Below are 14,501 nucleotides of genomic sequence, written 5' to 3'. Positions count from 1 at the left end.
ATGCTAAATTTGCCATTAGCAATCAATCGAAAAAAAATATCGATTAATTAACAAACAATTAATCAATTTCAATTTCAATTTTCGGGGAAAAATAAATTCTAAATAAATTTGTCGTGATCATTTCATTTCATTCATTTGCTAAATTCAACAGAAAAATGAATAAATGAATGAATGAAAAAAACAACAGCAGATGATGATGATGATGACCATAATGATTTGTTTGGACATCGTGTTTATTATTATCTTGATCAGATTTTTTTTTTTGGCCGATGTGATGCGGTTGTTTTGTTTTTTGGTTTGATTGTCAATACTTTTCGAGCCAGCTGCTTGAAATTGTGGTCAATAAAAAAAAACAAATTTTTTTCTTTTTTCACCCATGATGATGATGATGAAAACAAACATTTCTTTTCTCTCGATATAAAGATGATGATGATAATGATAATGTCCGTTTTGCATTTTCTGGAAATTATCTTCTTCAATTCAATTCATCTTTTTTTTCTGATTGGTGACGTTGATTCGATTCGATTCGATTCGCAAAAAAGTTCAAAGAAAAAAGGAGAAGAAAATATTCGATTCGATTCAAACCACCGATTATGATGATGATAATAATGATGATGATGATCGATTTTAAATTGAATTTTCTTGTTGTTGTTGTTGTTGTTGACAAGGTTTTTTTCCAAATCTATTTTGGAAATCACTTTATTGACATGAAAATGATCATTTCACATATATGCGATGATGATATTTGGATGAACATAAAATTATAATCAAAAATAATAATCTTCTTCTTATTCGCAGTCAATTTTTTTCGGGGGTATTTCGATGTTGACAAAATATATCTTTTTTTCATGGAAAAATTTCATTTTTTTTCGACAAAAAAAAACTTTGAAAAAATCAATTTTCGAATCATAACCACCATCGAATCATCTTCGAATCATCAAAATCCAAATCGAACGATAATAAACATTCGAATTTGTCGGTGAGCATAATAATCGTTCGATATATCGATCGATATAATCGATATTCAACAAGTTTTTTTTTATCTGAATTTTTTTTTTTCCTTGTTTGTTATCAAATCAAATGAAATGTCACAAATCAAAAATCAATCAATCAAATCGATTGATTGCTCTATATAACCAAATAATGTGATTAAACGAAAATAAAAAAAGATTATCTCCTTGTTGTTGTTGTTGGTGGTGGTGGTCTTTGAAACAAAAACAAAATTCATTCGAAATCCGAATCGATTTTTGTAATCGAAGAAAACAATCATCATCTACCATCATCATCATTATCAATCGGAACAAATAATCCCGAAAAAACCAAACCAACCAAACCAAACCAAAATGATCATTATCATCATCATCATCATCATGACTATCAGAAAATAACATCATTTCGAAACCAACAAAACAAAACAAAACAAACAAGAAAAATAGGTAATAGAAAAAAATAAAATGGCCAATTCAATGATGATAATGATTCGACAGGTAAGATTACTATTATTTCGATGATGATCCTATTTTTTTCAAACAAACAAAAAAAACATGAACTCAAACTCAAAATGTATCCGATTGTGTTACACATCATCATCATTATCTGTTTATTTTATTTTATTTTCAGTATCATGACCTTTACGATTTTCATTTTCTCTTTGAAATGATTGTTGTTTTGTTTGGTTTGGACGATGGCTCTTTGAAGATTCGAAGATTCGAATGTTTTCCTTGGATTCGAACGTTTGCTTCGGATTCGAACGTTTTTCAGATTCGTACGACAACAACAACCGACATGATTGTGTGGCCAAAGAAAAACCAGAAATTTTTCAACTTTTTTTGTTGTTGTTGTTGTTCAACCCGAATACAATTGATAACAACAACAACAACAACAATGTTTTTTTTGATGTGTTTTTGATCATCTTTTACATTGAATGAATCTTTAAACATTTTACAGAAAGAATTCATTACAAATGTAAAGATGATGATGATGATGATGACATTGAACATACAAGATAAGATTATCATCAAAATATCATCAATTTGTTGTTGTTGTTGTTGTGAATAGTGGGTGGATATTCAAAAAATCAAACAATAATAACAACAACAAATTTCAACAACAACAACAAGTGTTTTTTTAATCCAAAAACACAAACCAATCTTTGTCAAACAAACAAACAAACAAACAAGAATAATGGTCAAGGACAATATTTGAATTTTCTGGATGATATGAATTTTGTATTCAAAAATCATATTGTCATTCATCAAAATATAATGTCTTTTTGAAATTTATGTCCCTTTTCAAAAAACAAAACAAAAGCAGAAATAAAAAATTATCAATGGTCATCATTGAATAATGATGATGACCATTGTTGTTGTTTTGGAATATTTTAGCACACTATACACGTATATAGGTAATCCATTTAGGTTGTTTTCATCATCATCATCATCATCATCATCGTTATTAAGGTTAGATCAACTTGACCTACGATCACGAATATTATTTTTTATTTCAATCAAATTAACCTTTGTCCTCAAAAAAACGACGGCAGCAACAAATTTTACAGGTAAGTTTTTTCTGCTTGTTTATTTTCTCTCTCTCTCTCTCTCTCTCCTCTTCTCAGGTAATAAAAGACTAATGTATCTACCTGTATGATTGTGTGTTTATATTTATCAACAACAAAAAAAAAATCACCGGATATATTCAATTTGTCGTCCATTATTGATTGATATCGGTTATGTGTGTATGTGTTTGTGTTTGTTTAAAGAGAAAAGATCCAAAATAAAACATCCAAACAAATATTTAATAGAAAAAAAACACAAAGTCATACAGGTAACACAATAGATGATGTTTTTTTCTCTATTGACTTTCTGTTGTTGTTGTTTGCATTTTGAGAGAGTTAACTGATTGAATGGAGAGAGAGAGAGAGAGAGAGAGAGAGAGAGAGAGAGAGAGAGAGAGAGAGAGAGAGAAAATACAGTCCATTCAATGACCATTATCATCATTATCATAATAATGGTGATTTGAATTGAGATAACAAAAAAAAAAAAAAGATTTCTAAAAATGTAATGACCATATCCGGCATAATGGTAGTGGTAGTGATTATTTAAAATGATGTGGTAGTTTTTTTTTGGCGCCAAGGCGGAGTTGGGCGCCATATTTTTGTTTTCTGTTGAAAAGAGAAAATACAACAACAACAACAACAACAACAAGTTAGAGGATTTTTATTATTGTTGAGAATAAAGTTAGTTTGAAACGGAGAGAACAATTGGAAAAAATCTAAGTCATCATCCTTCAATTCAATTCATTTCATTTCAGTTTGACATCGGCCAACTGAAAGATTCAAGTTTGGTCAACACCGAAACAACAAACAATAACATTGCCATCATACAGTGCAGGCCATTCACATTCATCAAAAAAAAGTAAAAGAATTTTTTATTTGCCATTTGAAAAAAAACTGGATGTTTGTATTGTGTGTGTGTGTGACGGTGACAGTGAATTGAAAAAATCAAATCAGATTGTCAATCTTATTGTCTACCTGTCTACCTGCCTACCTGTTCTCCTACCTACCTGTGCTCAACATTTTTCTGTTTGTGTGTGTGTGTTTGGTGACAAAATTCTGGTTTTTCATTCACTTCTTTGTTGTTATGTTCTTTTTAAACAATAAACGAACGAAAACAACGACGACAACAACAATAATGATAAAATGGTGGTGCATATGCGGTGGGGTATAAAGATCAACATTGTCAATTGAATCCTGTTGTTTTTTGTTTCTCATCATCATTATTATCATTGTCTTAATTAGATAAAAGAATTTTGCTTAAAGTTTTTCTGATTGTAAAATCAATCATCAACACTGTATAATTTTCATTTTTCTTATGTGATTAGATAATAAATAATCATAAAAAAAAACTTTCCATTCCAACGCATTTTCAATGATGATAATAATGACGATTCTTTGAAATTTCTCTATTTAAACCAACAATGGTACTTGTAAGATTAAAAAAAAAAGTAATTTACATGATTCTCCAGAAACCAAAAAAAAAGACCAACCAAGAAGATCTGCATAACATTCGTTTATTTGCTGTTGTTCTTTTCTTTTCTTAACCTAAATCTAATTACAATTTTCACCAAAAAAAAAAAGAAAAGAAAATCAATTTGATTCTGCCAAAACTTTGACTGACTGATTTTAACCAAAAAAAAAAAAAAATCAGATTCACACCAACACACGACAATCATTTGTGAATCTGGACGCCAACAACAAATAAAAAAAACTGAAGAAAATTTCATCTGCAACCCAAATCGACCTGAAAAAAAGTATTATCCTCAGCCAACAAAATGAGAATGTAAGTTATTTAAACACAAGAAAAAAATTTAAATTGAAATTTTTTTTTTACAATCGAGAAAACACCAACAATAACAACACGATAATGTTATTTATATTTTATTTGAAATGAAATCGATGATAAAATCATCATTGATTTCAAATTGTATGTGGCTGAAATTGTTTATTATTATTGTTGTGTAATTATCCTTGTAAATATCCATTTGGATGTATCATCATCATTCAGTGAAACACGGAAAGACGATGTTGATGATGATCATGATGTCTTTTCATTCATCAAATCCATGATGATGATGAAGATGATGATCTTTAATTATCTCACCATTTCTTTCTTAGTTTCAAAAAAGTAAAAGAAAAATGTGATGAACATCATCATCATCATATTTATAATAATCAACTTTTTTTCCTTCACTTCTTCATTCATTCTTCTTTCAGTTTTGATTCATTTCATTTAATAATAATAATTTGGGTTTTTTACTTATCTATTTTTACCGAGTTGCAAAAAAAAACACGAATTTCTTTTGGATTTTTCTTCATCCATCCATCCATCTATCTATCTAGTCATTCATCTTGGTCTTGTTCAATGATGTTTACGATTGATAGATAATTATGGCTATATAATGAAAAAAAAAGCAGAAGAAGAATGTATGTTTTTGTGTGTTTTTAAGACATCATCTTTAAGATTTTTCCTATCCGTTCGTTTGTTGTTGTTTTTTGTTTGTTGTTTCGACAAGAAATGATGTTATGAAGGGATATGAAGAAAAAAAAATAGAAGCGTTGAATCTTTTTTTCTGAAATGCTGAGATAGAGATGTTCGGGGTTATCTGCTGTGTTGTTGTTGTTGTTGTTGATTAGATAATAATAATGACCACCGTCCACCGAGCATATGACTCGTTAATAAGATCGTGTTTTCGGTGTTGTCTTTCGGTTTTTTTTTTAATTTTCCTAGTTTAAAATTGAAAAAAAATGAAATTATTGAACAGCAATTTTTGTTGTTGTTGTTGTTGTTGTTTTCCAGTGATGATGATTATCATCATCATTCAAATATGACCGAAAGGCCATCATCAATATCATCCGGTATTTCATCATGGAAAAAATGATTGCCAATTTTTGATTTGGATAAGAAAATTTGATTATGATAGATAGATTGAACATCAATACAAACACACAAAACAAAAAACAGAAATTTTCTTCTCAATTCATTTCCGATATTTCAAAAAAATTTCAAAAAAAATTTTCAGATTTTTTCCCCTCGTTGAAAACCTTATTATTATTACAACATCCTTGTCTTGTTGTTGTTGTTGTTGACATGACAAAAACAGAAAAAAATAACCCCATTATCCCGGAAATTTCACATGGGGTTATTGTTGGATGTTTTTTTTCCATAATAATAATGATGATGGAACAAACGCTGGTCAAATCAACGTTGACCTAACCTGATTGGATAACAATAGAATTTTGAAATTTTGGTCAGATTTTGGGCGATTCAAAACAAAACAAAATTTGTATCCATTGTCCAGTGTTTGTTTTGTTTGTCTGTTTGGCAAATATCATCAGTAAAAAAGTATCCAAAGCAAATATTGACTGCCCTGTTTTAAAAAAATTTGTTTGTTTTTCGTTTTCGATACATTTTTCATTCATTCATTTAATATGCAGTGAAAAAGAAAACTCTTTTTCGAAAGGTGTTAATGCAAATAACCTGTGTTTGTTTTCATTTAAATAAATAATGATTATTATGCATAAAAACTTTCTTTATTTTCCACATGCAAACACACACACACACCTACACCTACGTTTGTTTTTTAACACACAAAATCCAGGTATCATCCATCACGGAAAAAAAATGTCTTTGTTGTTTTCCCCTTCTTCTTCCTTTAATACCTTTGATAATTAACCTATTAATGAAACTTTTTCTTTTTCTTTCATATGACAGTTATACAATCGATGAAAAGACGATGATCAAATCATCATCATCATCGTCGTCTAGTCACCTTAATAATAATAATCCCTTGCAATCCACACATCAAAATGGTTTGATGATGATGACGAAACAACAACAACAGCCATTGTCATCATCAACAACAACAACGTTAGATCAATCATCAACATCGATTTCAAATTCAATAACAAAAGTTAAATCAAAATTTGAAAATAATGGTGGTAATGGTGGCGGTGATGCAAATGTTTCACGTGTTAATATACCGATTGTATTCAATAAAAATCGTGGCCAAATTTCAATGTATAGATTTATAAATACAAAGGGTAAAAAAATGAATAAAAATCAAAATGGCGGTGGTGGTGGTGGTTTTAACCGCAATAATTTTAATCATCATCATCATCATCATCAACATTATTTTGATGATAGTAATGATTATGATGGTGGTATAACAAGGCCATCATCAAAAGCAACAACAGCAGCAGCAATAAAATATGTAATTAATAATCATAATTTTTATAAAAAACGTATATCAGCTATTGATAAAATACAAGAAGAATTACGTGAAATGAAATTAAGAGAAGATGAACTTAAGTAAGTAATCTTTTATTACTTTTTTTTGTGGTTACATAATACGTGATTGATAATAATCTTTAATTAACTTTTTTTTGTTTTTCGTTCTTTGTTTACCACCACCACCATTTATCATTAACAATTTCGGTCAAAGATGTCAACGTATTCGCAGTATTGGTTTATCATATCCAAATTTAAATTCAATTTGTGATGATGATTATTCAACAAGTGATGATCAAACAAGTGAAGATAATAAAGATTCATTTCATAGTCGTTGTAGTAGTAATCCAGATTTATTAAATGGAAATCATAACAATAATAATAATCATTCTTCATCACCATCACCTTCATCAACATCATCATCATCATCATCATATACGATTGCTATTGTTGATATAAGCAATACCAACAACAATAGTACAATAACATCATCAACAACAACATTATCATCGGATACATCTGATTCATTGTTGAATGATTGTGTAAGTTTTTTGTTTTTGCTTTTGGTTTTACTTGGATTTGATTTCAAAACATTATTCTTTTTTCAAATAACAGGGATTAAAAATTGGTGGTCCACGTCGTAAAATACCATTGATTGCAATTTGGGAACAAAAAATTAATGAATATCAAACAAATGGTGATATAATAACAACAACAACAACAGCAGCAACAACGAATAATCAAAACATCAAAGATCAATGATAATTTGCTGAGCAAAAAAAAAATCGATTCATTTTATTCATATAGCCTAAAGGCCATTTATTGTTTCAATCGATCAATCAATCAATCAATCAAAAACAGAAAAAAAAATCTGCTGAAAAAGACAATATGATTGATACCTGATTTATGTCAAAAGTCATTTCATTTGCAAAAACTTAACATTTATGATAATGATAAACAAGTTTTTTCGGCTGTATATTATCATTTTTTTTGGACACTTCTTATTATTTTTTTCGTTTTTGTTTCAATCGTTGTTACTGTTATGTTAATGCAGTGAAGAACAAGAAGAAAACTTTTTCATTATTCATCCAGATAGATCATCATCATCATCATCATCATTATCATCGCCTTTTAATTGTAAGGTGTTTTTGTTATATTTTTCTTTCTTCTTCTGTTGTTTTTTTTCGGTTGGTATATAGTAAATTATTAAAAGAACATGACCTGAATCTAATTTGTTTTTTGTTTTTCCATATAGATAATGGCCTCTGTTTTCCATTTCTTCGTTATTTTTTTGTTCTTCTTTTCATGACATTATCGCATCACAAATTAACTTACTTTTTGGATATATAGATGATGTGTGTTGTTAATTTTGGATGGATTGTTTGCATTCATTTTTTTTGAAAGCGACCAAACACAGTTCGACATTTATTTATTTATTCAACTTTTTTGTTATATGCCAAACAACAACCACCACCAAAAAAATGAATGAATGACACATGCACCGAAGAGATTTATTATCATTATCATCATCATCAACAACGAATGGAATTCTCAATTTTTATGAAATGGAATTATCATATATGAAATGCTATAATTGAATTAATGTTTTCGCTTTTTTTCTGTTTGTTTGTTTGTTTGTTTCCATCATTATTGTTATCCATTTTTTTTCTACTGTTGTCATATATTTTTGGGTTTCTTTAAACAAAAAAAATCTAAAATTGAATAAAAAGAAATTTTTTTTTTTTTTGAATTTACAAAGCCAAAAGTTTTAATTTCATTCACTATTTTCATCTTTTCTTTATTTAGATCTAGTTTAGATTATTATTATGGTTTTGAAATTGACAAAAAAAAATTTTTTGAATGAAAAAGTTTCGAAACATTGTGTGGTTGGATGTAACATACATGATAACTTTTTTCACTTTGCTAGGATAATTTAATTTAATTTATAAAGGTAGTTTGCGGTTTGTAATTTTGGCAAAATTTTGTTTTTCGAAATTGAAATCTTGATTCAAAAGAACTTTTTGATCATTTGGTAATGTTATTATTGGAATCGATATCGATCGTATGTGATTTTGAATTCAAACATTTTTGTTGTTGTTGTTGTTTGCGTTCCCGGTTATTCACTTGTTTTTCTTTTGATAAACGAATATCCGATGATGATGATGGTGTGGTCATCATCATCATCATTGTTTGATTAGTTTTACGTAAGCCACTGCCACCAAGATTATTATTATTATTGATTCTTGATGAACATGATGACATCGATTGTATCGATGATTTTTGATTATTATGATTATTATTCTGAAACCAATGATTAATCTTTATACGTAAATGTTTTTTCCTATTATTATTATTATTATTATTACTATTTCCACTATTATTTTTATTATTATTATCATGAACATTTAATAAATTTGGATTATTATTACTATTTATTAATTTTATCTGATTTAAATAATCTCCTTGTGTTAATTTTGTTGTTGAAACATCATTATCATCCATATGAATAAATTCGTTGTTATTATTATTATTATCATTGGAATTATTATTGATCATCATCAAATCATCATCATTAACATCAACATTGTTATTCACAGCGATTGTTTCTTTTGTTGTTGTTGTTTTTATCATTGTTGATTGTTGACCATTTCTTTGTAATCTTCCTGTTACTCTTATTGTTTGTTGTTTTTGTTGTTCAAAATCTAAATCCATTTGCAGATGTTTTTGTTGTTGTTGTTGTTGTTGTTGTTGTTGTTGATGTTCAATTAATCTTTGCTCGGTATTATGATTCCATAGATAGTTCTGTTTACTGTCAAAGGAGAGAGAAAACAACAAAAAAAAACCATATGGTAAACAATGATTAATGTAAACATCCATTTTTTTCCAAGAAAACAGATATTATCCATTATTTAATGACACATACAGTTTAAGCCATTTTTGTTGATAACCAACAATTGAACCAGGACGACAAATACGAATCCAAGCAATTGCTTCCATTGCTGTAAAATGCCAATGTTTCATTAGATAACAGGCAATCATTGTTCCGGTACGACCTAAACCAGCTATGGATGGATGATCGGTGATATTTAATAAATGTCAGAAGAAAAAAAAATTTGTAAATGTTAAAAAGTCAAAAGATCAAACGTCAAAAGGCCAAACCAAACAAATACCTTTACAATGTACAGCAATAGCACCGGTAGTTGTTTCAACAATATGTAAAAATTGATCAACAATATAATCATCCGGTACACCACCATCAATAAATATAAGATTATAATGTTGAAAACCTTTATCGGTAAACAATTTTGAATCATAATGACTTTTATTCAAACGTATTATGGTTTGAATATTATTTTTACGAAAATAATTCAGATATAATTTTATATAATGATTTGTTGTATGATCAGAATATGTTTGTGGATCACAGAATGCTAAAAATTTCCCGGGTACAATCCAATTTAGATCACCATTTTCAACTTTTTCATAAAATAAATATTCATTTAGATTAAATCTATCCATATTTAGTATTTCGGTGATTGATGCCTAGATAGATCAATAGATCAATAATTACTGTTTTTATAATGATATTTAACACTTGATTATCACTGTACCTTATAAATGGCCATAAAACAATCATCCAAATGTAGATAATATTCACTTGTATCAAAACCAGCATCAACAAATGATGTAAATGTTTTATATGCTAAATAACTAATGCTTAATTGTTTAAGACGTGCCATTATATCATCCGGTAGTAGGTGATGATAAATTATCTAAAGTTAAGAACAAATCAACAACGAAAACAACGAAAACAAAAACAGAACAAAACATCAATTGATATTCATATTTTAGTGGGCGAGATAAATTTTTCAAAAACAAAACATACACAATAAGATCCAATCAGATATGCTGAATTGACTCGTTTAAAACGATTGGTGGTTGTTAAATGAATAATGATTTTGTTTCGCTTTGTTTTTCGGGATAAAAAAGGAGGAAAAAGGAAAATTAGAAAATTAGAAGAAAAACATTGAAAACATTGATCAAACGTCATGTTATTCACAAGCAATATTTGGATTCATTCAACAACAACAACATACCTGTAAATGTGAATTTATTTTCTTACAATATCTATACAACATTGCCAAATTTAAAGGACCAAAATCATGATTAAATCTACAAATGATGATTCGATGTAAAAATGAAATCGATGGAAAAAACAAAACTTGATAAAACACTTACGGTGTATACAAAAGTTCTTTATCAAAATGAAGAAAACTAACATTGGAATCGGATTTTTTCAGAAAAAAATTCAAATTCATTTCCGATACGGTAGCGAAATAAAGTCGATTCGTGAGAAATTCACTAAAATGTAATGACCGTTCTTTAACCATATCCAATATGATTGGAAGATTTTTCATTGACGATGATGATGATGATGATCGTCGACATGTTGTTGTCGAAGAATGACGAGTCATTATTGGACGTAATATTGATGATGATGATGATGATGATGATATGGACATGATGATGATAATTATCTTGTCATTCGATCAATTTCCTGGGAAAGATGATCTTTTGTTTCGGGAACCAATCGATGGAAAAAGCAACCAGAAAAAAACCAAAACAAACACACAGAGAACACGCCTAAGAAAACATTGTTGACTCTCAAATTGGAGCCATATATGTTTCGCTGCTACTGCTGCTGTGTCCGAAAAATTCTTTCCAAAAAAATTAGACTGGAATGCTTTGCTTCTACGGTAGCTGAATTGAATTGAAACACGATTCAAGACGACGACGCCTGTATTTTACAGAATTTGTCCTTTCCATTTTTTGCTTTTGTCGATTTGGTTTTTCATTCTTCAAATTCAATGGAGATATTATATAGCGAGAATGAAAAAAAAAACAAAATTGAATCGACTCATGATTCGATGATTTTTTCGACCATTCTTATTCAATATATTCTGGCTGGTTCAGTTTGGTAAAACTGTTTGGTTTTGATATAGCAAATCGATTGTAAGATTTTTATTTTTCGAAGATGCTAAAAATGAATTTCCCAAAAGTGAAGCACCATCTTTTGAACGAAAAAAACAAAAAGATTTAAATTCTAAGATTGTGGCACCATCTTTCGTTTTCATTTCGTTTTTTTTTCAAAACAAAAATCAGCACCATCTATTGATATTCAACAAAATCAATTTATAAAATTAAACAAATCTGTCGATAGATGGCAGGCTAGGTATCGTTAATTTTTTAAAATTTGAATTTTTAAAAAAATGTATACAAAGATAAAACCAAAAGACAAATGATATTACAACAACTACTACATCGTTGGATCATTATCTGCAAAATAATAATGATAATGATTATTTGAATAATCATTTACTGGATTTCAAGATAATATTACATTTCTGGTAAAATCGTAAACAACAAATAATAGATGTTCAGAATGAAAAATTATTCACATTTCTAACATATATTTGATGAATGAATGATGATGATAATAAAGATGATATGTTTAGTGCAAAGAAACAATAAAAACATTAAAATTTATCCATTACAAACGAATTACAAAAAAAAGAAATATCGAATACAGAATTATATAGAATTATACAGAATTATTACAGAATAGATTTACATTATTGATGAGATTGATGATATTTTTGTAGTAAAGGGGAGAGAGAGGGGTTGACAACAAAGCTTTGTAAAAACAACAAGAATAACAAAGAATAAAAAAGAAAAAATTCTCTGTCTGTCTGTCTGTGTGTGTGTATGTTTGTAAAATACGATATTTTTTTTTCTTTATTTATAATTAATAATAATCACATTACAAAAAAAATACAAAAAATATAAATATGCAAGTCGTCGAGTGTGTTCATGTCGTTTTTCTGTTTTGTTTTGTTTGGTGATTAACCAGAAAAAACAAAAAAAAAACAATCGGCATTATCATCATCATCATAATCAAGATCAGGGATTCTTACTATTTTTTTTCACTGAAAGTTTTTTATCGATTACATTACTCTTTCCTTTCCTTCATTCTCTGATATTTTGTCATCATCAAAACATCATGAACAACAACAACATTGTCTTTTACTTGGTTGATTCTAGCGAAAAACTCGAAGAATTATTCGATGACAAAAAAACAAAGAAACAGAATGATAATGATGATGATGATAGAAACATAATTTTATCCGGTTTTTCTTCTTCTCTTAGTTTGGTTGGTTAAGACTTTTGTTTTGTTTTTTTTTCGTTTGTTTCTGTTCACTTGAATCTTTCTCATTTTCTTTTGCATTTTTTTTATATAATTCGACTTATGATGATGATGATGCGGATGATGAAAAAAAATTATAAATATAGGATCTATATTTGAGTGAAAAAGAAAAAACATACAGTAGCATCTCACACAGTAGCATCCCTTAACAAAATAAATGAATATGAAAAGAATCCAAGTGGGGAGGAAAAGAATCCAAGTGGGGGAAGGAAAAGGAGAGAGAGAGAGGGGGAGAGAGAATAAAAATGAAAAAAAAACTCAAAGAAGAATAAGAAAAAGAATTATGAAAAGAATCCCAATGATGATGATGATGATTCGAGGATTTTTGTTTTGTTTTTTTCTAGCTGTTTTTTCGCTGTTGTTATTTCTCCATTTCATTTGCAATGGAATTATACTTATTCATTTTTTTGTTTTTTTCATATCATATATAAATGAAATTGAACATATCAACAGCAAACAAACAAACAAACAAACATCTAAAAAGAGAAAAATAGATAGGGAAAGAAGCTTCAATTCCAGAAGAAAGATGACGACAGGGAGAGAGAGAGAGAGAGAGAGAGAGAGAGAGAGAGAGAGAGAGAGAGAGAGAGAGAATTGGGAAAAAAATGAAATGGAGAATTATAACAAATCATCGACAAGCAAGCAAGCAAACCAGCCAACTAACTAACAACTAACTACAACTAAAGGCAAAGTAAAAAAAATACATACATATCGCATACAGAATATATAGAGAAAGAAGATGGAGAGCGAGAGTAAAAAAAAAGTAATAAATTATAAATTCCACTTTTGGCTGAATCTTCTTCGTTCGTTTCGTTTCATTTTCATGTTTAGTCTTTTTTTGTTTTGTTTGTTGGATCGTTTTCTCTCTCTCTCTCTCTGCAAGTGTGTTTGTTTGTTCCATCATCATCATTTGATACATATGTTTGAGAGAATAGAAGAGGGGGTGATGTAGGAAAAAAAGTATAAAAAAATAGAGAAATTGGAAATGAAAAACTAGTGAAATAGCATAGATATCTTATTAATAAACACGAGAAGCGAAGCTTCTCGAGAGTGTCGTGCACAAAAAAGTATGGTGACCAGAGAAATGTGTTAGGAAATTTTTAATACACAAATGTGTTAGAAAGGGTCTGCAGAAAAAGTCAATTTGCGCAACAGTCTGCGCAACACGAAATGTTTCAGGATAGAAACAATTGTTAACGCTTAGGCCCCGGTCTCATTGCAATGGGACCGCGGCCTTAGAGAAAATTGTGGTTTGCAAAAAATCTCAATAGGAAAAATAGCCAAAAAGTGGAAATATTCAAATATAATTTAAATTTGGTTTAAGCAGGTTAGGTTAGGTTTGTGCAATTAGGTTTTCCAGGAGGAACTAACTAAAGCGCCAATATTTGTGGCTATTTTTGGCGATTTTCTCCACTAGCGGTATTTTTTTGACCAATTTTCGGTTAGACCCG

At 28.8% G+C, this 14,501-nt stretch overlaps 2 protein-coding genes across 4 annotated transcripts; one reads left to right on the top strand and one right to left on the bottom strand.

Moving 5' to 3' along the window:
• Positions 1–2,404: 2,404 nt before the first annotated feature.
• Positions 2,405–8,490, top strand: LOC142645394 (uncharacterized). 3 transcript variants are annotated; one of them, XM_075821494.1, is made up of 6 exons: positions 2,405–2,557; positions 3,310–4,337; positions 6,270–6,866; positions 7,000–7,327; positions 7,401–7,972; positions 8,041–8,489. In XM_075821494.1, exons 2-5 carry the CDS (start codon positions 4,330–4,332, stop codon positions 7,545–7,547), a joined length of 1,080 nt encoding a protein of 359 aa, XP_075677609.1. In that variant the 5' UTR covers positions 2,405–2,557; positions 3,310–4,329; the 3' UTR covers positions 7,548–7,972; positions 8,041–8,489. The 3 variants fall into 3 exon arrangements, with proteins under 3 accessions (XP_075677609.1, XP_075677612.1, XP_075677611.1); XM_075821496.1 differs by lacking the exon at positions 2,405–2,557 and adding an exon at positions 2,707–2,823; XM_075821497.1 differs by lacking the exon at positions 3,310–4,337 and having other exon boundaries at positions 8,041–8,490.
• Positions 8,491–8,547: 57 nt separating this feature from the next.
• LOC113791111 (dual specificity protein phosphatase CDC14AB-like) lies at positions 8,548–11,791 on the bottom strand. Its single transcript, XM_027340841.2, has 7 exons — positions 11,025–11,791; positions 10,883–10,958; positions 10,672–10,752; positions 10,397–10,558; positions 9,956–10,328; positions 9,709–9,847; positions 8,548–9,594 (listed from the first exon to the last, which is right to left on the bottom strand). The coding sequence occupies exons 1-7, from the start codon at positions 11,306–11,308 to the stop codon at positions 8,811–8,813; spliced, it is 1,899 nt and encodes a 632-aa protein (XP_027196642.2). The 5' UTR covers positions 11,309–11,791; the 3' UTR covers positions 8,548–8,810.
• Between the last annotated feature and the right edge of the window lie 2,710 nt (positions 11,792–14,501).

This window comes from Dermatophagoides pteronyssinus, unplaced genomic scaffold (genome assembly GCF_027571235.1).
Source record: "Dermatophagoides pteronyssinus isolate colony J.1.1.1.1 unplaced genomic scaffold, Derpt_VIB-CSIC_2022.12 sq0011, whole genome shotgun sequence".
Classification (NCBI taxonomy): domain Eukaryota; kingdom Metazoa; phylum Arthropoda; class Arachnida; order Sarcoptiformes; family Pyroglyphidae; genus Dermatophagoides; species Dermatophagoides pteronyssinus.
Note: the sequence above shows the minus strand (reverse complement) of the source record. Positions and strands in the feature narration are given on the sequence as shown.

What these genes read in the sequence shown, in the direction of transcription:
- LOC113791111 (XM_027340841.2), bottom strand. Translation starts at nt 11,308, where the DNA reads ATGTCCATATCATCATCATCATCATCATCATCAATATTACGTCCAATA. An exon ending in ATCTGATTGGATCTTATTGT is followed by an intron (nt 10,559 to 10,671) that starts GTATGTTTTGTT and finishes TCTTAACTTTAG; the next exon opens with ATAATTTATCATCACCTACT. An exon ending in CAACAAAAATGGCTTAAACT is followed by an intron (nt 9,595 to 9,708) that starts GTATGTGTCATT and finishes CTCCTTTGACAG; the next exon opens with TAAACAGAACTATCTATGGA.
- LOC142645394 (XM_075821494.1), top strand. An exon ending in TTAAGAGAAGATGAACTTAA is followed by an intron (nt 6,867 to 6,999) that starts GTAAGTAATCTT and finishes TTTCGGTCAAAG; the next exon opens with ATGTCAACGTATTCGCAGTA. An exon ending in ATTCATTGTTGAATGATTGT is followed by an intron (nt 7,328 to 7,400) that starts GTAAGTTTTTTG and finishes TTCAAATAACAG; the next exon opens with GGATTAAAAATTGGTGGTCC.